At 38.5% G+C, this 24,869-nt stretch overlaps 1 protein-coding gene across 5 annotated transcripts in view; it reads right to left on the reverse strand.

Annotated features, from left to right (window-relative positions):
• Window positions 1-23,396, reverse strand: part of SLC12A2 (solute carrier family 12 member 2) — a 78,173-nt gene extending 54,777 nt beyond the window's left edge. The window contains exons 1-2 of one of the 5 annotated variants that reach the window (XM_075178817.1): window positions 23,249-23,396; window positions 21,511-22,179 (exon numbers count right to left, since the gene is read on the reverse strand). In XM_075178817.1, the coding sequence (XP_075034918.1) occupies window positions 21,511-22,119 (609 nt within the window). In that variant the 5' untranslated portion in view covers window positions 22,120-22,179; window positions 23,249-23,396. Of the gene's footprint in view, window positions 1-21,510; window positions 22,300-22,361; window positions 22,380-23,095; window positions 23,183-23,248 lie in introns of those variants that run through there. The other 4 variants (XM_075178826.1, XM_075178834.1, XM_075178851.1 and 1 more) reach the window with 4 other exon arrangements.
• Window positions 23,397-24,869: the final 1,473 nt, after the last annotated feature.

The raw sequence follows: 24,869 nt of genomic DNA on the forward strand, positions 1-24,869 counted from the left end.
CTCCAAGCTGTAAACTCCCTTATTTGACTGCTCTCAACCATTAAAGTCATAGAGCCACTATAAACTGTATATTATGTTTAGAATAGTGTAAACACAATAGATCACAGGGGAGATAAATATTATTTTTAGAGATGCATGGGGAAGGAATGCTGAGACACAGGACTTGAGCTACTTTGTTATACAGTTGGAGCTGCCTTGTACTTTTCTGCTATGATACAAAAGTGTTAACTTGATTCTGGACATTCATAAACAGTGACAGATAAGTAATTATCTAGAAGACGAATAAATAACACTATCCAAACTGATGACCACTTTCAGCCCGGTTTCTTTAAAGACTAGCAGACTAACTAGTTTAGGTGAACTGGTGCCTGTAACGGTTATCAAAATAATATAAGCTACACATATCAGTGTGTGTGTGTGCTAGGGAATTTAGATTGTAAGCCCCAATGGGGTAGGGACTGATGTGAATCTGTTCTCTGTACAGCGCTGCGGAATCAGTGGCGCTATATAAATAAATTATGATGATGATGAGTGCATGTTGTTCAAGATAACTTTTTTTTTTTTTTAAACTAAAACCACACAAAGTTAATAATCTTGTTTGTCTTTCGCCTGTGTGGGGGCCCGGTCTCACAAAATAAATTACTCATGGGACTGGTTTAACTTAGTTTAACTTAGTCTAACTTAGGAACAAAAATATATAGATAATAAAATTTTTGTTTAATTGAAAAAGGATCACATTGGAAAAGATCAGACAGATGCTTTGAATGATAGATCTTTTCCAGCCAACTGAAGTGAAGGGGAACACTGGATTAATTAAACTATGCATGCAACATATCCTGAGCACAATTACTACCGCAAAATGACGAGGAGTCCCAACTTCACTACAAAGTGGCATGCATGTTTTGTACTTGATAACATTGCCTCTTTTTCACTATTTCTTATTTTGTATTCTGGTTTCTGCATTTTGTATGTGGTTTCTGCATGATATTGACTGACACAAAAACCCAAATGCCACAGAGAAAAATAAAATAAAAAAACGCAAATAGAACCCAGCAATATTCTGCAAAGGCAGCATGGAAAATTACAACAATAAAAAAAAACAAAAAAAAAACAAAACTCGGAAGTGTTCAGGTGCCTGGTCTGAAATATACACAGTTTACCGTGACACAAAAGAACTGCTGAACAAAAGGACAGAACAAATTTGGGTAGTTGAAAACAAATATTATTCCAGGCAAGCACCAATAAAGAACATTACTAGAAGATAAGAAAAGCATTTCTTGTGTGTTGAAACATTTTGCTTTGTTTTATTTTTAATGCGGATTTTGGTTTTCATCTCCATCTGTCATATTTGCCGTTTCCTTTCATAAAAAGACTTGTAGGAGGTAACATGTTTAAAAGAAGTTAACATCTTAACATAGGAATTAGGTGCAAACTATTATTTTATAGGATGTTGGCAGCAAGGGTCAACCAATAGGAAACCGCGGTGTCATGATCCATCAACATTCTGTTTCCTATATCCTATATCTATGGGAATAAAACTTGGATATCAGCCATTTTGGTTTCCCCCCCAAAATTAGCATGTTTAAATATAAATGTGGAGAGTATCTTCATTTCCAAAGTGGTAAAACAACTACATTTATACTGATGTTTCTTGGCCTCCATTAAGTCTTAGCGGGAAAAATATAAACATAAAAATACCCTCCCATCCACTTTTATAGGCCCTCATCCTAAGCATATGGGAATACACAAAATAAAAACTTGTTACATTTATGTTCATATTAAAGTACTAAAAATGAAAACCTTGCACAGAAAACAGAATCCAAACATTCCTTTATTTCATGCTTGGCATATCGAACAATATTCATCAAATTCTAACACTATTCATATACAATCAATAGAGCTGGTTGGAAACACAAAGGTGGCACATCTTTTACATTTCCACTTATTTCCAGATGTTTTGGTCAGAGGAGAAAAATGCAGCAAAGTGGGGAAAAAACACAAAACTGTTTCAAGCAAATACGTATGTGGTATAACAGTTTCTTGAAGTTAGCAGAAACTGTGTACATACTAAATTTTGTGTGTTAGTGAGTGAAGTGTACAGACTCTGTAGCCACTTTGTTATGTACATCTGCTGGTTAATGCAAATCAATCAAATGGCAGCAACTCAATGCTTAAAAACATGCAGGTATCGTCAAGAGGTTCAGTTGTTGTTCAGAATATATCAGAACGGAGAAGAACAGTGATCCAAGTGGCTGACTATGGAATGGCGCATACAACAAGAACACCCAGCTCTGAAGTATGCCTTTAACGAGTGCAGTCAGAGGGGAATGACCAGATAAGTTCAGCTGACAGGAGGGTGACAGTAACTCACATACCCATGCATTAGTACATCGGTATGCAGAAAGGTATCTCTGAACATGCATATTGCACCTTGAAGTGGTTGGGCTACTGCAGCACAAGACCACCAGGTTCCACTCCTACCAGCTAAGAAAAGGAAACAGAGGCCAGACTATGCACAGGCTCACCAAACCTGGACAGATGAAGATTGGAAAAATGTCGCCTGACGAATCTCAATTTCTGCTGCAACATGCATATGGTAGAGTCAGAATTTGGATTGAACAACATGAATCCATGGATCCATTCAGCCTTGTATCAATAGGGCAGACGGGTGGTGGTGTAATGGTTTCTTGGCCCACATTAGGCCACTTAATACCAATTTAGCACTGTTTAAATGCCACAGCCCACCTGTGTTTTGTTGCTAAACAAGTGTATCCCTTTATGGCCACTGTCTTCTAATGGCAATTCAATCTAACAGAGCATCGTTGGGATGTGGTGGAACAGAAATTTCGTAGCATGGTGTGTAGCTGAAAAATCTGTAAAACCTGTTGATTCGATCAGTTCAACATTGTTCTTATCAATTTGCACTTTTAGAATTTTGTTATATGGTCTAACCCCCTATGTACCAAAGCCTTCTGGAGCCTTAAAAATATATTATTATTAATAGCAACAACAACAACAACAACAACAACAACATCATGGACCAGAATCGCTAAGTAATGTTTCCAGCAACTTGTTGAATTCATTCAGGATGGTCTGGGGCCATCTCATCCTAGGCACACCTTTTCTAATACTGGGTAGGTCCCTACCTACCCAGTATTAGTCAGATGACAAGAGGTGCTGTGGCTGAATGCACAATTTTTCTGGCGTTTCAGTACTACATCAGTTTACACTGTAATGCGTATGAACAGTACAATCAATTATCTTGATGCCCACACAGCTTTCAGAGCATTTTACTTCTGTTGATGGAAGACACCACAAACAAATTCTGCAAAAACACTCCTCTTATCTAGGCCTAGATGTTCATGATTGTCTAAATAAAAATGAACTGCGGAACAAATGCCACAGCCCACATTAGCTCCCTAATCTTTTATTAAAAAGAAAAGGAAGATTATGGATACGTTATGTCAAGAACTGCCCCTCCCCCCATACTTCCTATCTGTGCTATAGAGAATCGTTGTATTCCTTACAGGCTTTCTGCACAAAGCTAAGCTTTTAAAACACAGTATTGTTTTACAGGAATCTGATCTGCCTCTTGTTAACAATGCTCTATTAATAACTACAGCATTAATGCAAAGCTCAATTCGCCAGAGCTACAAATAAAAAGGGGATGGACAGCCCTTGTGGTTTACAATGTAACCAGTCACAACTGCTAACCACTGTGTAGTGAGGATCATTCAGCATTGTACACCTGGCGTATCATGTGCTTTACTCGCAGAACAACATAACGTCCCACCAAAAGGAATTACACCATTAAATAATGAACAGAATTATTTTCCTCAATAATGAAATCTATATTAGACAAAAAGATAAGGCAAGTTTGCCAAACTAAGCATTTTATTGTAAATGATGTGTGTGGGGCAGTTATTTAAAAGAAAAAGAAAAAGAAAAAAAAGGGGGGGGGGGGGGGGCAAAAGCGCAATGGCTACACTTTTTCACCTGTAGTCCCTAGTGATATCTTTAACTATCCCTTTTGTTGGGGAATACGTGTTAAATACCTTCTAATTTTGTGGTATATATTTAATGCTATTCCTGCACTATAAACTCTTATATTTGTTTGAGGTATTTGACAGACAGCTAAACAAATCCTTAGTTTTCGAGGAAAAGTACTATGGTGCCCACAGCTGGGATTGAGGTGTATATGAATCGCTCCGCAACTAGAAAAAAGGGGGAGTTCAATCCCCATACAGTGTTAAATCCAAATATTCTGCGCTTGAATCAAGGATAATTGTTGGCAAGGGGACTAAGAAATAAAAAACACCATTTATTAATGACAACACAATATAAAAAACTAATGAATATAAAATAACTTGTAAAACTAGAAACATATCATGAAAACATTAAAATCTGTTTCGTGCTCCCTGGTATCATAAGGCACTAATGGAGATACACCAATCAACATAATGTTAATGAAGGACATTACTTCAAATATCTAAAACGGATGATTTAGTCATTACACCTCAACCAATCATAGTTGATCTTGGACTTTGTGTATTTGTGTATGTATGTATGAGATTATATATATATATATACATACACATACGTATAACAAGGAGTTCATCGCAATACACACATGCCTTGAAAAAGTCACGTCATGTTATGAAACGCATTGGCCTATTGACATCGCTTACGGGACTGCTACTTCCGGGACCAGCCGCGTGCGTTCAAGGCTGGAACTCACGCTCGTTACACAGGAACATCGCTTTCCTTAACGGTTCTTCATCGCCATAGACACGGCTCTACCCTTGACACACAAAACTGTTGGCATCACTGGAGGGACCAACCGCAAGCATCTGATGCAAACTTTTCTATAATAACATCTTATTGACTTTTACCTTCTTCCATATTGGATACATTGGTATTGGATAGATATCTCCTTCCATTTGGACATTAGCGGACTCTATCATATCAGGGACTTCATTCTTTTGATTTTAATGTTTTCATGATAGGTTTCTAGTTTTAAAAGTTATTTTATATTCATTTTTTATATTGTGTTGTCATTAATAAAGAGTGCTTTTTATTTCGTAGTCCCCATGCCAACACTTATCCATATCCTTGATTCAAGCACAGAATATCTGGATGAAATCTTTAGTTTACCAATATGGTTGTATACGGGGAACATAAGTCTTCATTCTTTCTCTTGGGAATGAAAGTTCTGTCACAACTGCACTACTGATCTAAACAAGGCCAGGAAAATATGTAGACAAGAAATACAGGAAAGGATCTGCATACCTTTAGGTACAAGCCTGTAAACATCCAGAGAGAGTGTGTCCTGTGTTTGCGAGAATCAGGTTTTGACAGTAGTAATTAAGTGACCTAAAGGTGATACTTACAGTATCAACATAACAGGGTATCTGCCACCATGCATTATTGTACCTGGGAAAGAGTGGCCAATTGCCTTTAATTCAGCCTAGTTAAGTTCATACAGATGTTTGGTGCACAGTAAGACTTTCCTCTAGTCTTCAAAGCTTCAAGCCTTCTCTGAACACCCACCTCTTCAGGCAAACTTATGATATTCCTCAACCACCATCTTAATCTCCCTAGATTATCCTATTACCACCCTCTAAACAGCTAACGCAAGACAACAACCCTCTGACCAACATTGCCACACACACAGCCCACTCAATACTTTTACCTTTGCATTCTAGCTGGTCCATTGTGCAATATGATGTAGCACATGCCCTTGTGTTTCAAACTCCCATTGTCCTATAGATTGTAAGCTTGTGAGCAGGGTTCTCTTACCTCTCTGTCTGTATGTATTACCCAGTATTGTCTTATTAATGTTTGTTGCCAATTGTAAAGCGCTACGGAATCTGCTGGCGCTATATAAATAACTGTTGATGATGATGCAGATGATGGATGATGATGATAATGATGATAAGAAGTACAGATAGCATGTTCTTCTTGGGGTCCACTTAAGCCATGCTCACAGTCTGGTGAACACAAGTGTAACAGACCACCCCCCAATATCAAATGGGCCAAAGTATATAGCAAAAAGCAGGACTTGAAGGGTGAGTTTCATAACAATTTATTCTAAGCTAGCGATACAAACAGAGGCTCTTTTGAGTCCATAAATATCAAGCCTGGATCAATTTTCTGTGGAAAATGTTGTGGGTGGATGAACACAATGTCTTGATGTTAAGCTCAAAAACAAAGCAGCTGACAGGAACCTTACATTATGGAACTAAACTTGACCATAAAATAAATGCATTGGAAGTATACACTACTAATGATCTGGCTACCAAACAGTTATTTTTCTGTCATGTAATTTTGAGAGAATTCCAAACATGTTTAAAGTCATTTTCTTTGGTTTTTCAAAATTCAAAAACAGGTAAAAAAAAATGAACTGCTGTAGCATATATCAGTGCTAAAATGTAGTTCATGCTTATTCCCACGTCAGTGATTTAGTATATGGAAAGTTTTTATAGAAAAGCTATAGAAATTATATCCAATCTCATCACACAAGGAGTGTAAATGACCCAATCCTTCTGCATGTGGGGCTTTAACAACAAAGCAATTTGGTTGCAAATTGTAATCATAGGCTGACCAATATGTATGTAGTGGATTCAGCCATCTGCCCTGATTAAGCCCTGCATGCTTCCAACACAGTGCAATCCATCAATTAGCTCAATATATCCAAAATATATATCAAATGTTTTGGTTTATATTTCCTAATTCTGTATGATGCTGCGTGGATTGTACAGCTGTCTGCATAAAACCACACTAGAGAATGGGGGAGAATTAGAGAACAAAGCACTCCTTTTTATAATAAGCTACTGGGTGCTAAACAAATACAATGGGCTAGATTTACTATAGGCTAGATTGCCTATAGCAACCAATCAGATTCTAGCTGTCATTTATTTAGTACTTTATACAAAATGACAGCTAGAATCTGATTGGCTGCTATAGGCAACATCCCCACTTTTTCAAACCCGCAGCTTAGTAAATCTAACCCAATGTCTTGTATGACAATACTTTAGACCCCTGTATAGCATAGGATGAAAATATCCAGTTACTGCAGAACCTATAGTGTGATGAATGAGTCCACATTACATTGGAGCTTGCTTAGGTTCCTGATGTCTCTCTGTAAACATCAGTCTTTGTTTCTCACAAATACAGCATGCTGACCTTCTCTAACCCTCCACTGAAAGCTGGCAAAAAGCTGAACTGAAATGTAACTTTGATGACAGGGATATTGCTATAGGTAAGTCACTGGAGTGGTGCAGAAAAGTACATGTAATGTAGCAGTGACAGTGAAAGACAAATTCACCTTGTGACCTGTAGACTGATAATACCTTGTGTGTTTTCATACATACACACTGATCCATCAACTCCAATAACCTTGTGGTGCACTGCCACAGATGACAGTCTTGCGTGACCCCCATCCACATTGTGAAAAACATGCATGACATCGTACGTCAGAACATCCTACTAATCTGCGTACTCGTCACCTAAAATACAGAGGAGACAGCCACTGCTGGGCTGACTCAATATTCTGCCAAACAATTTAATAGAAACCTATGACATTACTAATCAACGGGCCTCAGTGATGTCACTAGTTCCTAATGAATTGGGAAGTTGAATTTGCATTAAAAAATAGTTGTTCTGTTCACAAATGATCTACCTTCATTGTGTATGAGTGATGGGTCCACTTTAAACATATTTCAGTAGCGTGATAGAAAGAACAAAAGAAAAAAAAAAGTAAATATAAGGTCCAACCAATACTGCCCTATATCTGCGGTCGAATAATACTGAATGCCGATGTGTTTTGTATTGTACAACAGGAATTGAGAGGCCTAATTGGTTAGGAGTCTTTGGCATTAGCAAGCTCCTATCTGCAAGACAAATGGAAAGTGTGCTAGGGTTCTAAAGGCATCACCAGCACACCTAACACATTATCTTAATAAAGGGTTCACCATGAACAAGTTATTAAGGAGTTTTGGCTAATAAAAGAGTTTTCTGGAATGCATCACAATCTGTCTGGGTTTCCTTTAGCAGACCTCAACCAAGAACAAATACTTACATAAACTAGCTAAAGTACCCGGCGTTGCCCAGGTTTAAATCGTCAAGTTATTAAGTCAAAGGGGCGTATTCAATTGTTAGCGTTAACGCTAACAAATGAGCGCTCGAAAAATCTTAGCGTTAATACGGTAATTACTCGCGGAATTTCAGCTCGCTGCTCCCTGAGCTGCGAGCTGAAATTCCGCGAGTAAACTACCGTATTAACGCTTTTCGTACGCAATATTACCATATAAACGGTAATATTTTTCGAGCTCTCGTTTTTCAGCGTTAACGCTCACAATTGAATACGCCCCAATGAGTTGGATGTAACGGTCAACCTTTTAAAAATAATCAGCAGCTCTTTCAACACCCCCCATGAGGTGGCTGCCCAATGTCATTTCTGTTTTTATATTATATATCATCCAAATCCATTCAGTGGAAGGCCCAGAACAGGCTCAAATTACTGCCCAGTGTACACCAACGACTAAGGGTCAGGTAGTATGGCAGATGTAGATTGATTGAAATAAATGCCCTGGAAGATTCCCAGAAAGCCATAACCACATCATGCCGAATAACTGAGGAATCAAAAAAAAATAAAAAAATAATGGTGAAGGAAAGTAGCTGCAAGGATCTAATAAAGTACGTAAAAATTACTTTACTCGTTAAACTCTATTGGGATATAGTGCTTGATATTTATTTACCTAGGTCTTTTGGTCCATTTAAGTTCTACTTTGAAAACATTTTCTTTTATTTTCTTATTGGTTGCAAGGAAGGAAGTTTAAACCCATTACAATTTGTGCTACTAAAACATAGTTCATGTTTACAACATAAACAGTTTTGAGTATCAACAAGTAAAACTATACTTGACAAGTCATTTATGCAATCCAAAATACAAAAAGCAATTAAAGTCATATTATGTCTAAACATCCTAAAGCATTTGCTAAATCCCATTTAATAACCTGCTGTGGCAGTTTTCCTTAATATAGTTCCTGTTCTTAGCTTTCCTTTATTGGTTAATTATAGCAATTTGCTTTCTTTATCAATGCACAGGACGATGATTATGACAAGATTTATCTTTAAAGACGTGTAGCCATTTCTTTCTTCTGCCTTGTTCCACACACTGGACAAATTTAGAACATTTTATAGTTAATTTTAATGGATCAATATTTTTTTTAGTGTTTCATCATATACTTACAAGTGGCTTTAAAAGACCCAAACAATTAGCTCTAATTTTTCTTTTGTGTGCTTAGTCATAACATTGAAATCACTAAACAAACAAATAAAAGTAACAGCTAACTTCTTTGTCATAAAAAAGTACAAAGTGCTTGTTGATCTATTGAGAAACAAAGGTATCAGACACCTGGCACCATCCATATTCTCTGTTTCAGTAGCAACATCACCTTGGTAATGCTGTTTTAGGGCTCTGTCAGACAACATTTTTTCACTGGGGCTTCCATACAGAAAGCAACTCAAAAATGCCAAAGGAAGAAAAATAAAAAAAATAATAAAAAAAAAGTCCTAATTTGTTCTGTTCAAAAGTCACTGTTTGCTGCTTTTGACATATATGTGCCTAGGAGAGGAGCGAATGTGAAGATCAGCAGATGATTCACAGACTGCTACAGCCACCAATCATGTGCCGCCTTCTCCAGGTCAGAACCAATCAAACGCTGTGCTCTCTAGCCAGAAGCACCCATCCCTATGAAATCCCAGATGTGAGCAGAAGACAGGTATACAACGTGGGAGATTCAATTGCTGGCGATGTGGTGGGGGACGGACGGACATCACTTTGTTGTCCAGCTATGCACATTGCCAGCCATTACAGTAGGAATCTCAGCTCATTTTTCTGTGCACGCTGAACTGAATCTCCCCCAATATTTACAAAAGGCAATTCCACTATTTTGGATTTATTTTTTTGGTTATATAGACCAAAGGCAAATATAACTGACACTTTCTAATCTTTCCTAGAGACACTCTAGGACAAAGGTTTAAAATTACTTGCATAAATAGGTTTTTTTATCACTAGTCACTTAAGTTTACAATTCATTCCCATTAGGGTTACTGTGTAGTTAAAATTCTGGAATATTTATCCTCAAAATGTTTTCCTGCACAGCATATATAGATTGGAAGGAGGGGACCCAGTAAGAATTGTGTCTCATGACTAAGGACGTTGTTCAGGGGTCTTATAGTTATTAGGCCATTATACCAAGTCTCAAGGTGTACAGAATGACATTTCTGGTCCTAACAGACACTCTTGCTTACACAATAACCATAATGATCTCTTGGCTCATTCCTGTATCTAAAGCTTCCGAACAAAAAAGTATCTAAGCAAATTTTTACACTAACGGCAATGGTATGTGTTTACTCAAGCAAACATCAAATTGTTAAGCCCCATTTCAAATATTTATATTTAGTAATAAGTCAATTCATGCCTATCAATGTTTGGTCAGCACCATGTGCCGTTTCACAGTCCTGTTTCTTTGAAAAAGACTGTACTTAAATGGACCAGCCAGTAACAAGCAGTCTTCCCAATAGATCACTCAGCATAACAACTCCAATGAGTCAGAGACTCAAAGCTATGTGACCCACTGAATAGATAAAGATTCTGGAATTTATCATTTTAGGAAAAGAAAAAAAACAAAAAAAAAAAAACTTGCTGGCCAACCAACAAGGGATATACAACTTCTAGCATCCTATGGGAACCTTTCCATATATAAGTTTTGATGCTACAATATACTCTTTCATATTCATAAGTTTGTTCTCTTCTTTAGCACAAACCTAGGGGGACATCATTAACGTAGCGTCAAGTCTTCAGAAGCAGAGATTATAAAAAAAAAACAAAACTGAGGTAAATCACTAAATATTAAGCATGTAATCACTTATAAAATTATGAGTAGGCCTAGATGTTTTAGGTCTTCTAAAAGTAGAAATAGGCGTATTCACAGTAAATACCATTATAACAATGCTACTGAAGCAGAATCCTTGAATCCTTTAGTAGGACGATGGAAAATAGGTAAACACTAGTCTTCTATAGGTCATGAACTCTTAAAAAAACCTGTGAAAGTCATGTAAAGGTTAAACTTTTTAATACTATCAACTTGTGGACTTAAAGCGGCACTAATAAAAGCAAACATTATGTTTACACTATAATCAAATGGCAGGCCTTGAAGTACATGTGAAGGTTGTGAAAAATAAAATGAAACTTAACATAGAATGCCTGACGGAGGTTTAAGTGTGTTTGTGGGTTTCCTGCGCTGCAGTATAATATTGCAATATGTCTTACACCACAGTGAGACCATTACATTAACCACAGAGTCAGAATATATATATATATATATATATATATATATATATATATATATATATATATATATATATATATATATATATATATATTATTATTATTATTATTAATATTTATTTATAAGGCGCCACAAGGCATCCGCAGCGCCGTACAGAGACAAACAAAATCACAATACAATGGGGGACAGCACAGTACAGTAAACACAGCAACTCAGTACGCTCAATGCACAGCTAGAGAGGGCGGGGAAGGGGGAGGGAGGATCCGCAAACGACGGGGCCCAAGATGGAGGGCGCGGAAGACAGGGAGACCCCCAGGGGGGAGGAGGGAGCGAGAGTGGACGTGGGGTGGAGGACCCTCGAGGAGGAGGGCTAAGTAGCTGGAGAGCAGAGTTAGAAGTGGTGGAAACAGGAGGAGAGATGGCCCTGCTCAGAGGAGCGTACAATCTAAGGGATAATCTAATATATATATATATATATATATATATATATATATATATATATATATATTATCTTGTGAGAAAGTACACCATTCACAGGAATCGGACACAGGAATGCTGAACCATTTAGCTGTTTATTAGCAGTTGTCAGGATGGTAAAACAGCTCCAATGCTGGTACAGCAATCACATCCAGCAACAGGACACGAAAATCCCCACCACCTACATCTGGCTAGACATTACTTCCCTGTCTACTCGCCGGCCACCTACTGGCATCGGTGGTCCCACCCACACATACAGACAGTGTCTTTATCCTCCACCCCAAGCACTACAACAAATCACAGCAAACCAATCACACCCATGTGGAACACCTGTGTGTGTGTGTGTGTGCCAAGAGAGGAACCTAGGGAAAACTTAACGCTGTCTGCAGCCTGTGTTCCTACCTGTTCCCTTACAGGGAACTGTGGCAAATATCCCTCTTTGCCACAATATACACACACACACACATACATATACACATGGTGCTGATTCCATAGCTGAAGAGTTCCAAACTTTCACAAGCATTAATGTAAGCACAAAAAACGTGCGGCGTAACTTTAACGGAATGGGTTTCCATGACCGAACAGCTGTATGCAAGCCTCACATCACCAAGACCATTGCCAAGCGTCAGATGGAGTGGAGTAAAGCACACCGACACTGGACTGTGGAGCAGTGGAAATGTGTTTGATGGAGTGATGAATCACGCTTCTCTGTTTGGCAGTCAGGTGAGAAAGTCTGGGTTTGGCAGATGCTGGGAGAACGCTACCTGCCTGACAGCATTATACAAACTGTGAAGTTTGGTGGAGGAGGGATAATGGAATGAGGCTGTTTTTCAGGGTTTATCTCCAGTGAAGGGCAATCTTAATTCTTCAGCATACTAAGTCATTTTGGACAATGCTATGCTTCCAACTTTGTGGCAACAGTTTGGGAAAGGCCCTTTTCTATTCCAACATAACTGTGCTCCAGTGCACAAAGCAATGACTAAAAATAAATAGTTTAATGAGTTTGGTGTGGAAGAAATTGACTGGCTCTAACAGAGCCCTGTCTTCAACCCCATCGAACACCTTTGGGATGAACTGGAGTGAAGATTGTGAGCCAGGTCTTCTCGTCCAACATCAGTGCCTGACCTCATAAATGCTCTACAGAATGGACACAAATTCCCACAGAAACTCTCCAACATCTTGTAGGAAACCTTTCAAGAAGAGTGGAAGCTGTTATCACTGCAAAAGGGGCACCAACTCCATAATAAAGTGTATTTACTTAAATACAATGTCATTACAGTTCGTGTTGGTGTAATGATCAACCGTCCAAATGCTTTCGTTCATATAGTGTATGTAATAAATATATATATATATTTATTTTTTTCTCTTGAGAATGTAAACAATTTTACAATAACATAGGCGTATCAAGAATAAAAAAGTTACATTACAGTCAATAGCTTGATACAAAAACTTCCATCGGTAGTAATGGAGTTTATAATGCTCCTCTCACTTATCAATGTTATAAACAAAACATATGGGGAGTAGTGAAAAACGGGGAAAAGGTGGGGTAAAATGAGTAGGAGAACCAGGGACCCAGATCTTGTAAGGGTCAGTAAACCAAGGAAGAAAGTCGTCAATAGCGATTTGACAGAAGCAGGATCGCTAATAGCAGCTATTATCAGTTAGATCCCGCTACATAATGTGAAAAACTTCTGACTCTTAAAACTCTAACCACCTGGACCAAATTGCACAAAACTCCTTGAATTTGTCTTCCGAAGATAAAATGAGGTCATCCATACTCATGTAAAAGTCCAGTCTTCTAAACTACCCTTTCAAGGAGGGAGGAGGGATATCTGCAGTGGACCGGTATGACATGAACTGTATTTGAACTGCAAGTGAAACTAAACTATTGTTATTGACTTTGCTTTTCAAACACACTGTTTTTTATTCACGATTCTGGATCAATTTATTACTATTTTAAAATATTCCTACATTAATGTGTCACTAAGAAGTGACTGAGCTGGGACCTGTGTCAGCAGGTGTGTCACAACAAAAGGGTTGGAGTCCATTGTCCTAATGCATCAAAAATGGAAAAACTATAGTGTAATGTACAAAATGTTTTTTACGTTAAAAAAAAAAAAAAAAAAAAAGAAACCTCTTTGCATATTTTACTAAGTTACTTTGCATCAATTGTGGCTTGTGCTATTTGCATGGTTAGATGATATGGGATGATTTTTTTGGAAACAGGATCTATATTTCTGCTAAGATATAATTGTACACATTAGCAGACAATTTTAAAAGGCATGCCTTAAGAGCAAGTAAAGACACTTCTAAACAATAATGTATGTTTTCTATGAACAGAGATTATAATTGACAAACTTTAATTTTCCTTTTTGCCAATATGATCAAATATATATATTTTCTTCTCGAGTCAATAAGAATTACTTATTTCATATTCTAGCCATGTGAATTTTGCTTTGCCATGTGAATTTTGCTTTGTGTTCTTTCGGGGCATATTGTATTCTCTTTTGGTATCTTATTCAGAAAAATATCCTTTTATTTGCTTTAGATATTACAGGGGGAAAAAATGCAAAATTCATAAAACAAACAAGGGTAGGTGCATTTTATTATATTAGTAAGTAGAAGCACTATAAGAAGATAGAAAACTAAACACTCAACCCCCTTCCTTGTTCACTGAACTTGTTAGACAGCTACTGCTTTTTACACAGCTGCTTCTATTCTTTTTTTCAGTTTTCCTTATTTTGTTAGAATCATGTTTAAGCAGTCTTAAACAAGTTACATACAGTGTGTGTTTAGGAAGTATAAGAGCAAAAAACAAAAAGTAAAATAGCGGAATAGTCATTAAGTATGGATTAAAAGATATTGCAAGAGTGTGTACGCTCCCACAATCATTTTTTATTGTACCCAACCCAACGTCCTAAAATCACGATCAACAAAGGAATGATGTTGGGAAAATGTTGAAGTGTGTTTGCACTCACGACCAGCAGTGTAGGCAGATGTCTGTAGAGTGTGCAGAGTCACAATCTCTACAGCAGATGATTATGAGAGAAGATCACAGTTCTGGAGGTAAATTGTGTAGGTGTGTACACATGAATCGGCATGCTCATCCGGACTTTTGGTCGTTTGTGAAATCATTACAGAGATTGCATAGAGGTGTCCCCAGCTTTACAAATGCTCTGTGCAAGCTGCAGATAGGTGGGTTTATACACGAGAAGCAAGCATAACTGACACGCTGCACTTTATCATTTTAGCTTTTTGCAATCGATCTTCTATACTACATACAGTAATTAATTTTGGGGGTTAGTTGTCCAATAGAGCTTGAAAATATACAAGTTATGTATTATTCAAGCTACACATTTATGGATCAAACAAAGATATTGCTTTTCGTTCTCAAAGTCTAATAAACCTACTTTCTAATTAATCAGTGTTTGTAAATTGTGTCAAGAAGACTAAATACTTCCTCAGACTCAAATACAGGAAGAAATGCAAGAGCCTGCAGCTCAGGAAATAGATGTCATCATTAAAAACAGAGAAAACCTTGTACTGCTGTCAATAGAAACTAGGAATGTATCATATAGCAAAATAATGTAAATGTAAAGCGCTACGGAATACGTTGGCGCTATAAAATAATGATAACGTAATGAGATGTATCCCACTGAAACCATTATTATCATCATCATATTTTATTTCTAAAGCATCCCAAATGGTCCGCAGGAACCGGTAAGGTCAAACTCAGAGCTCTATCATCATCATCATCATTTATTTATAGAGCGCCACTGATTCCGCAGCGCTGTACAGAGAACTCATTCACATGAGTCCCTGCCCAATTGGAGCTTACAGTCTAAATTCCCTACACACACACAGAGAAAGACTAGGGTCAATTTTGATAGGAGCCAATTAACCTACTAGTATGTTTTTGGAGTGTGGGAGGAAACCGGAGCACCCGGAGGAAACCCACGCAAACACAGGGCGAACAAACAAACTCCACACAGATAAGGCCATGGTTGAGAATTGAACTCATGACCCCAGCGCTGTGAGGCAGATGTGCTAACCACTTAGCCACCGTGCTGCCCTATAATGAAGGATAGGCTTATTTAAGAGAGCATAACATCACTCATATCTTTTTTGTCAACTTTATCTTGGCATTTCATATGTACTATTCTTCCATTATATAATAACTCTGAACCCTGTGAGATAAGTTAGTGCCCTGCACCAGGCAAACTGATAAAGGTGACTTGGTAAAATATCCATGCAGAATATACCGGAAGTGACCTTGAGGGGGGTATTCAATTGTTGCTTTTAACGCGCTAAAACAAAAAAAAAACGAGCGCTCTAAAAATATTAGCGTTAATACGGTAATATGTGCGTAAATACCGTTAATATGGTAGTTTACTCGCTGAATTTCTCAGGGAGCTGCGAGATGAAATTTAGCGAGTAATTACCGTATTAACGCTAATATTTTTAGAGCGCTCGTTTTTTTTTGTTTTAGCGCGTTAACGGCAACAATTGAATACCCCCCATAAAGAGTCTTTGAAAATAAGCCTGTTCTAATGTATATTAACATAGAACAATATAGCTGTATTTTTACACATCCTTCCAAGCTTATATTATATTGTCTCTGTACGGCGCTGCGGATGCCTTGTAGCGCCTTATAAATAAATATTAATAATAATAATAATATTATCCAACTAAGAGGACCTCTTTAATAAAACTTTACAGACAGTAAAGCTGGTGATTTTCTGCTCTAGCACAGTAAGAGTTAATAGAAAATACTTTTCACTAGGGTGACTCAGAATGACTAAAACCAGACCTTTCATTCACAAAAACATTCCTCTGCAAACTAAAGAAAATCTGAAAGACTAATGACAAAAGCATTTGGAGGTATATTTTGCATATCAAGGTTGACCTCAGAATTAATTATTTCATAGTACTATTGCACAATTCAGTATTTTATTGTAGACTAAACACAATAGCCTTCTACAACCCAATAGAAGACTTAAGTGCTTAAATTTCTAGGATATACAAATTCCCATGGGACTGCAAAATACATATTTATGTTAATTGTCTTCAGATGACACAAGTAAGGTAACTTCTGAACAATAATATATCAATACACTTGAGATAACGGATGTGCTAGCAATTAACTAAACAGCTTCTGTGTGACCCATTGAGGAAAGTGGACGTCTTGCCTATATCCTGGAGCAGCTATAGCTGTGTTCCTGACGGAGGGATAGAAAATACGTTTTTCATGACACTTCTGATATGTTTTGCAGCCATGAAAATCATGTGTCTGTTTTTCCATTATACAGCATGATATAATAATAGGTAAAATTAGCTAGTGGTGCAACTCAGTGATTTGGGGTGTTGGATAGACAAAGCTGTAGTAAGCTAGAACCCAGACATTGTTCTGGTGCATCAGGAGTATGATGGCAAAGGTGGTTTTCTGAATAAAAGATTTCTAGAAGAAATAAAAAGGGGACTGTGGTGAAAGAACTAGAACATATAGGAGCTTTAAGTATATGGCAGCATGCATTGACCACATTCTGAACAGTTTCTGCATAAGTAGAAGTGTTCTGCCATGTACTAAGGCAGTATACTTCTAGAAGACAGTATTTTATTGGTTTTATAGTCCTCTAAACCAGGCCTGGCCAACCTGTGGCTCTCCAGCTGTTGTCACTACAAGTCCCAGAATGCCCTGCCAGCTATCAGATGGATGTTTACTGGCAAAGGACGCTGGGGCTTGCAGTTTCACACCAGCTAAAGAGCACAAGTTTCCACTAAAATGTTTATGTTTCCTATTGAAGGTGTACAAGTTTTTCAGTAGTGATGCAAAATAATTCAAGGTTTACTGTTGCCACAGCTTTTCTGGCAATAATATCTAGAATATGCTGCAAAGGATCATTATTTTGTGATTTAGCATGATTATATTTTGTAAAATATATACAATCCAACTATGGAAAAGTTTGAAAGGATCTGGTCTATACCTCAACACAGGTACCAGTATTCACCAACATCTCTTACTGACCATACTGTCCTGCCAGTCTTCATGCATGGAAAACAGAATATATTATCTCCTATCAAAACATTAAATCATTATTTGGGGAATTTTGACAGACAGGATTACATCGTCATCTCCCAACAGATATATTTGGCCCCCCAAAATGAAAACCTTCAGCATGCCTTTAATTTGCAGTTTTCACTTACTGTAACCTATTAAAACAATCATAATTTAATAAACCGCTAATAACAGTCATCTTTGTTTCCAACTAGCCTCGTAAACTTTGAGAATAAACATTGCATTTAACATTTTCATTTTAGATAGTTTAATACTTGTTTACATGCCATCAACCAGTTTCCATGTCTTAAAAAAAGATACAACAAAGATAGCCCAAAACCATACTGGTAGGTTAACTGGCTTCTGACAAAATGGATGCGTGGGCGTGTAGTAGGGCATTTAGACTGTAGGCTCCAATGAGTCAGGAGTTGATGTTAATGAATCAATATTCTCTGAAAAGCACTATGTTATATGCTCAGGGGGATGGCTGCACTGGGGGGGCATCTGCTACCCAGGCTGGTCCATTAGTGGGCTACGTTGGGCTGGGTCACCCGCATTTTTTTCCTTTAAAATGTTCCTAATATGTTGCTGAGCAGAGATCAAATTTTCCAGCCATCCCCTAAATAAGGTGGTGCTAGAAAATAATAAAGACCTCTGTCTTCCTTTCATTCCCCCCCCCCGCCTCCCTCACAAAGCGGAGGGAGGCAGGAATGTTGTGGAAGAGAGTGAAGGGGAGGTGGGATCAGGCACATCTTGGGGCACCTTTAATTGTAGTAATTAAGAACTCTGGGCTGCAGTGTCTGTACCGGCCACATTCTGGAAGGGGGATCCCCATGGTTGTATTGCCCAGCAAATGAACATAATTAGCCTTCCATTCGGAGGGGCAAGAGTGTTATTTTGCTCCTTGCATGCTGCATTGTTCTACATATACAAGTTTAGTTGTGACAAACTCCTCCTGTGAGGTAAATAGAATAACCTTTTTGGGATGTCCATTAGGTTGTAGGAAAAAAAACAACGTTAAATACCCAATTCATTATATTTTAAAGAACATTAAAAAGAAATACTTCTGGATCAAAAGAAAATATGGAATAGGTGCCCTAGCTTTCGGTTTAGTTGAAAATTGAAGGCAAATAGATCATAGTTACCTTGACAGAACCTAAAATTACGCTTAAATCACATATTAAATACATGGCACTTTAAACAGATGTAATACTATATTTTAACATCAATTCACGTGAAAGCTTGTAAAATTACTCCACTAAATCTGTTTATGCTTAAAGTCTGTACAGCATGTCCTCTCTTATAGTTTAGAGAAAGCCAGCATTTCTTAAAAGTAGTACAAAGTCAAGTTAAGGCTCCATGGAGCATTCTACCCGCAGGCTTTGTATATGGAAGTTTAAATTTGAGGACTAAGTTGCCCCTAACTCATTCCCACAAAAATCACCTTTAACTTTCTTTTATAGATAATTGTAAAGCAAAGTGTGGGTCATAATGATCCCACACATCATCAATTAGAGATTAATTAGTGTTGCCTTTGTTGTTAACGTTGTGTAACATCTCGTCCTGATACGGAATGAATGGTTTGCTTGATTATGCATTAAAAGGTCTCTCTGACATGTTAGTGATACAACATACTCCCCCCTGTTGTATATACTGCATTTATTATGGAGCTCGTGTAGAAATAAAACTAAGTATATGCTGTATTCACCTCATTTCTATATTAACATTAGTTACTAGAGACCCACAAAACATGAATTGGCCATCACATTGAATCTGGAAATCACGCTGATATGTTGGGTATTTCAAGGACCACTGTGGTATTAATATTCATGAGTTTTGAATGAGAAGGTTCCCTTCAGTGCAAAGACCTGTGCAAGGCCAAAGGAAAAACTATGAGCCGGTCATATTCACTAGTATTGTGCAACTGGAGGATAAAAATACTGACACAAAAAAATACTCAAACTAGTGCAAATAGTGAAAGGGACTCTATTCATATAAAACAACTATGTAAAAATAGTAATACTCAGTTACACTCATAGCCCTCAAAATATAACAGGTAGAAATCTGGTGACTGTAAATGGAACAATATGCTCTGATGAAGTAAACAATATGGAAGCTTCCATTCATATATAGTAATGCACATGAGATATGTTTTGTGCACACATCCAGAGGGAGGGGTGGAGAAAATAAACCATGATTTACAAGTCAGAGAAGCCTAATAAATATGCTAACATGAAAAGTTTAGACTGAAGTAGGAAAAATGGATATCACTGTGACACATTGAGTGTTGAAATTTGTACAGTCTACAAATGTGCCCACATTTCTTTATCCAAGGAAAATTAATGGGAATATCTTACTAACAAAAAGGTGCCTTTGTGTATTATCGTGGTTTGTGTCACTAAAGATTTCTTAGCTCACATGGGACTTTTTATTTTTTTTAGGTAACAGAAAATGCTTTCAAAAGCACATCTATTAGTTATTTGCACAGAAGTTTAAAACTGGGTAAAACCCATGATTGTGTAAACTAAAGCTATGCATTAATAGGATATGAAATGTAAAATTGTCCTCGAATGCACATTTCATAGGTATTTCATTAAACACATAAGCTATTTTCAATAGGCTCCAGTATTCTCCAGTAATGACCGGCTTGCAGTTTTTATTGACCTTACATTTTATCTCCTCTGTAGTAATCCTCCGGGATTCCTGACTCCTTATTTGTATACAGAATGATGGCTGTGCTGATCTTGAGATGATAGAATGCCACCTATGTGTGTAAATAGTCCAGGCTGCAGCAGCCAATCTGCACTACAAAGCTGTCTTAATTACTACACCAAGAACAGATGTTAGCTCTCTTGAACTGTGGTGTAGTGGGTAATACACAAATATTTGGTACATTTTTTTTAATCAACTTTCTGCCAGTGCAGAAAAGCTCTCAAATACAATATTATAACACTTGATGTTCATCTGCCAGTTTGGACAGCACACAAAAGTAATGCTAATTCAATAGATACTTAATAAGTGTAATAAAGAGAATTATATAATTGCCAAAGAAAGGATTCACCGATTGTTTTGCGAAGACAAGCATGGCCAAGAGGGAATTCATTAACAGTTCAGCAAGAGACAAATCCCAGGAGCCAGGTAGTCATGACTCCAAGGGATATAAATGGTGGCACATTACTTTTTGATATGTAAAAGGACCCTACTGACAAAAGCAGACAATCTTCAGGTTAAAACTGAACGAAATACAAGATATACATTTCATGGTGCATAACGATATTACAGTTAAGTAGCATTTGATTATAAATACTCATAGCAGGAAATCACTTTTTTTTTGGGGATATTCATATATGAACATAGTTTGGCCTCAGTAAGCAGAGCACATTGAAATAAAAACATTCATAAATTCATAATACTAGAACATTTTATATATGCTTCAGAAAAATCTGAAAGAGGAAATTCAAAGTCAATATATGGATGACACAAATGTATCAGCTAAGTTTTCCTTTAAAAGTAAAACCATTATATAATATTAAATAACATGGCTTTACCACTAAAACATAATTGCATTTATTAGATATAGCATTAATCAATAATAAAAACAGGAGAGAAAACTTTTCTTACCTTATCAATTTCATCATGCAGTTCTGCCAAACTGGGTCGCAGCAACTTCTCACCAAGGTCTGCAGCTGTGTGCCGATAGTGATCAATCCTGGGCACAGCATCAATGGTGTTGTGCCCAAAGGTCCGTAGATAATAAGTATTGGTGTGAGTATCATAGTGGTAGTGATGACCAGTTCCACCAGAATGTAGGCTACCTTCACTGAGCACTGTATCTCCATTCTGAAAGCTCACCCCACCTCCTCCTTCACCACTTGGCATCTCAGGTGAGCTGCCATCAGGATCTGCTGGGTCCACAAAATTAACCCTAAATCGCCCTTTAGCCTCCTCTCCACCTGAACCTCCCCTTCCCCTATGAGTGATACCATCAGCAGGAGCTGCAGTTGCTTCTCCTTCCCTAGCAGCTGCTTCCGTGACTGGATCCACCTGAAAGCGGCTTTGGCTTGGAGTGGGACCCAGAGGCCTGCCCCCCTGTGCAAAATCAACTTGCAGTTCTTCACCATCCTTAAATGATGGAGGAGGAGAGGAGCGAGACATTAGGGAAGAATGAGGGGAGGTTGAGGATTTTCCTTGCTCAGCCTGGGCTGAGGCTAACTTGGTCTTCTTCTCCATGTGCTGTCTATCTGCAGCTCAGTGATGATGAGGAGGATGTTGGTGATGCCAACATAAAATCTATGAAACAAAAATATGTGTATAAATTAAAAGTGGAAAAAGCATCCAGTCTACTTTACTATCTGTGTATGTCTGCTCAAAAAGACTGCAATAACACAGCTCAGCAGAGTCTGCTACGTTTTGTCACAGATGTTCCTCCTCCTCATAATATAAAATACACCTAATGAAATGTATGCACACACCCAGTTTACCCGACCACCTCTCCAGAGCTGAGGAATGATGAATGTGACTATTGTGAAGAGGATATGGGAGGAGAGGAGGCGTGGAAAGACGCCTCTCATTTCCATGAAGGGACAAGTATAAGGTCTGTGTGTGAGCAGCTCCGAACTCTGTACATCTCAGAGGAGCATGCACCATATTCCTCTTTCTACGCACAAGCCATATTACTACACGTGACTCCTATTACTAACAAGCTATTACTAGCTCAGCCTTCAATCGATTGTGAAGAGCTCGCATCACTAACCCGCAGTACTGCTATCTCCCGGTGACCTTGGGATGCGATAATCTCGGTCATAAAACATGACTCACACTGCATGCAATGGGTAACCCAGCGGTGTTTAGCATCATGTTGCTAATGCTATAGATCTACATCCAGTAGTCACTGGCATTCAAAGTTGCTGCTCCTGGCTGTACATCAGGGATACTGCGGTATATCACACATGCACTGCTCACTACATGTAACTTACTGCCAGCAGCATGTTATTAAAGTTATGTAGAAAGATGATGAAGGGATTGTCACCACCATGCACAAGTGGTGCTGCAATACCCCTCCCCCCGGGTTGACCACCGCCCCCAGCCCGGCAGATGCCATGTGTGTGTGTGTTACTGGTGTTCCTGCCTATGTGTGTGCATTGTGCAAGCAGGGGACCAGCATGGACCCCGCGGAAGAGATAGAGAGGATGAGATGTGTACATACCAAGCGCTCACTGATAAGCCCGATACAGCTCCCGGAGGATGCCCGCTTCCTCCCGCCACTGCAACTGGACAGAGAGGAAGACAATGCACCCAGCCCCCGGCCTCGGCAGCTGAACACCCCACCCCATGCCGCCGGCCTTCCCTCCCGTGTTACCTGCTCAGCCGGGTCTGTGCAGTGTGGAGCTCGCTGATTGAGCGCTTGTTCCGGTTTGATGCTGTAGAGGAGGAGCTGCAGCGCAGGCTCCGGTCCTCTACTATCACACTGCAGCCTGCCAGCTCCCGGTTTGTTTGCGCTTGGAGGCGCATGCGTTTCTACAAGTAACACCCATCACACTGCCCAGACTGGCACTACAGCAGCTTAACCCTCGCAGGCTGTGTACCTGGGGTGCACATCTGGGCCCGGGCTGGCAGTGTGTCCTACCTTATACAGGACAGCCCTAGATTCAGTATGAATGGCTTCTGCTGAAAACTTTGTGTCTTGTATGTAACTCGTGCGCCTCCTTTTGTGATTATTTTAATGTTAGAAGTGTAAGTGAGGTAGAAGTTGAAAGACCAGTTCATTTGTTGACAATGAATGGTACTCTGTTACACAGAGATACACCAGTTTCAGACGTCTGTTTATATTCTTTTTTTTTTATATTTATTTTTACAGTTTTTTGCATGTGTACAACATTGTGTGAGTGGATGTGGAGCAGAAATTTGCAGTCATTTTGACTGGGTTTTACCCACATCAGGTAACAGGAGAGGACCTACAACTTAATTGGGCCAATTTTGAAACTAAGGGGCCTATTTATCAATCAGTTTTTACATAAAAATCCCCTGAAATCAAAAGTTTGCGAGGGATGGTCACATTTTTAAGTATAGTTGAAATGTTTTTAATAGGGCATCGCAGCAGATCTTGTAGATATCTCCTGCTTTGCCTTTTTCTTCGAACTAAAAAGCAGGCCCCATACGTGTCTATGGGGATTGCTATTTAGCGCAATTTAGCAAGTTCTAAACATCAAAGATATTCAGAACTTGTGCCTGGTGGCCAGCCATTGAAGCCTATGGGAGTGCATTGCGATAGAGGGATCTTCGGATACCTAACAACATCTACCTGCTCTCCCTTCAGGTCACTATTACAAAGGGTGGCCACTTTGCGATAGTGACCATAGAGGACATAAGAGATAGGTCTTTACAGGAACAGCATTTTTTCATGACTGCTGTTCCAAAAGAATAGGGGGCCTATTTATCAAACAATATCCCCCTGTTAAATCCCCGAAAGATTAACTGCAAAAATAAAATTTACCATCATTGCATCGCAGTAGATATAGATATCTGCTGCTTTGCATCTCTCTTCATTTTACTGAGCAGCACCATAACAGTCTATGGGAAGAGTGCTCAATAACGCTATTTATCAACAAAAGAATATTGCTTTTTTTCCCATGTTAATGTGGCAAACATTAACATAATTTAAAAATTTCACTGCTGCCAGCTCTACTCCGAAGAGCAGAGCTGGACAGCACATGTGTGGAGGGATCATGTGATCCCTCTCTGTCACATGAATCCACTTCATTTACTGCACTTTGGGAGGTTTCTCTGTGCACATGCCGGAGCTTTCCGGTCGGCACATGCGCACAGGGATTTAAAGCAACCAGAATTCCACATTGCAAAATGACCACAAGTGAAGAGCCTGTGAAAAGTAAGTATTACACTTCACAGGAACAAATATGAAAGATCTTTCAATCCTTATCTATGTGATAAGGATTGAAAAGTATCTTTCATATTATGCGGTG

Source organism: Mixophyes fleayi, chromosome 1, assembly GCF_038048845.1.
Source record: "Mixophyes fleayi isolate aMixFle1 chromosome 1, aMixFle1.hap1, whole genome shotgun sequence".
Taxonomy (NCBI): domain Eukaryota; kingdom Metazoa; phylum Chordata; class Amphibia; order Anura; family Limnodynastidae; genus Mixophyes; species Mixophyes fleayi.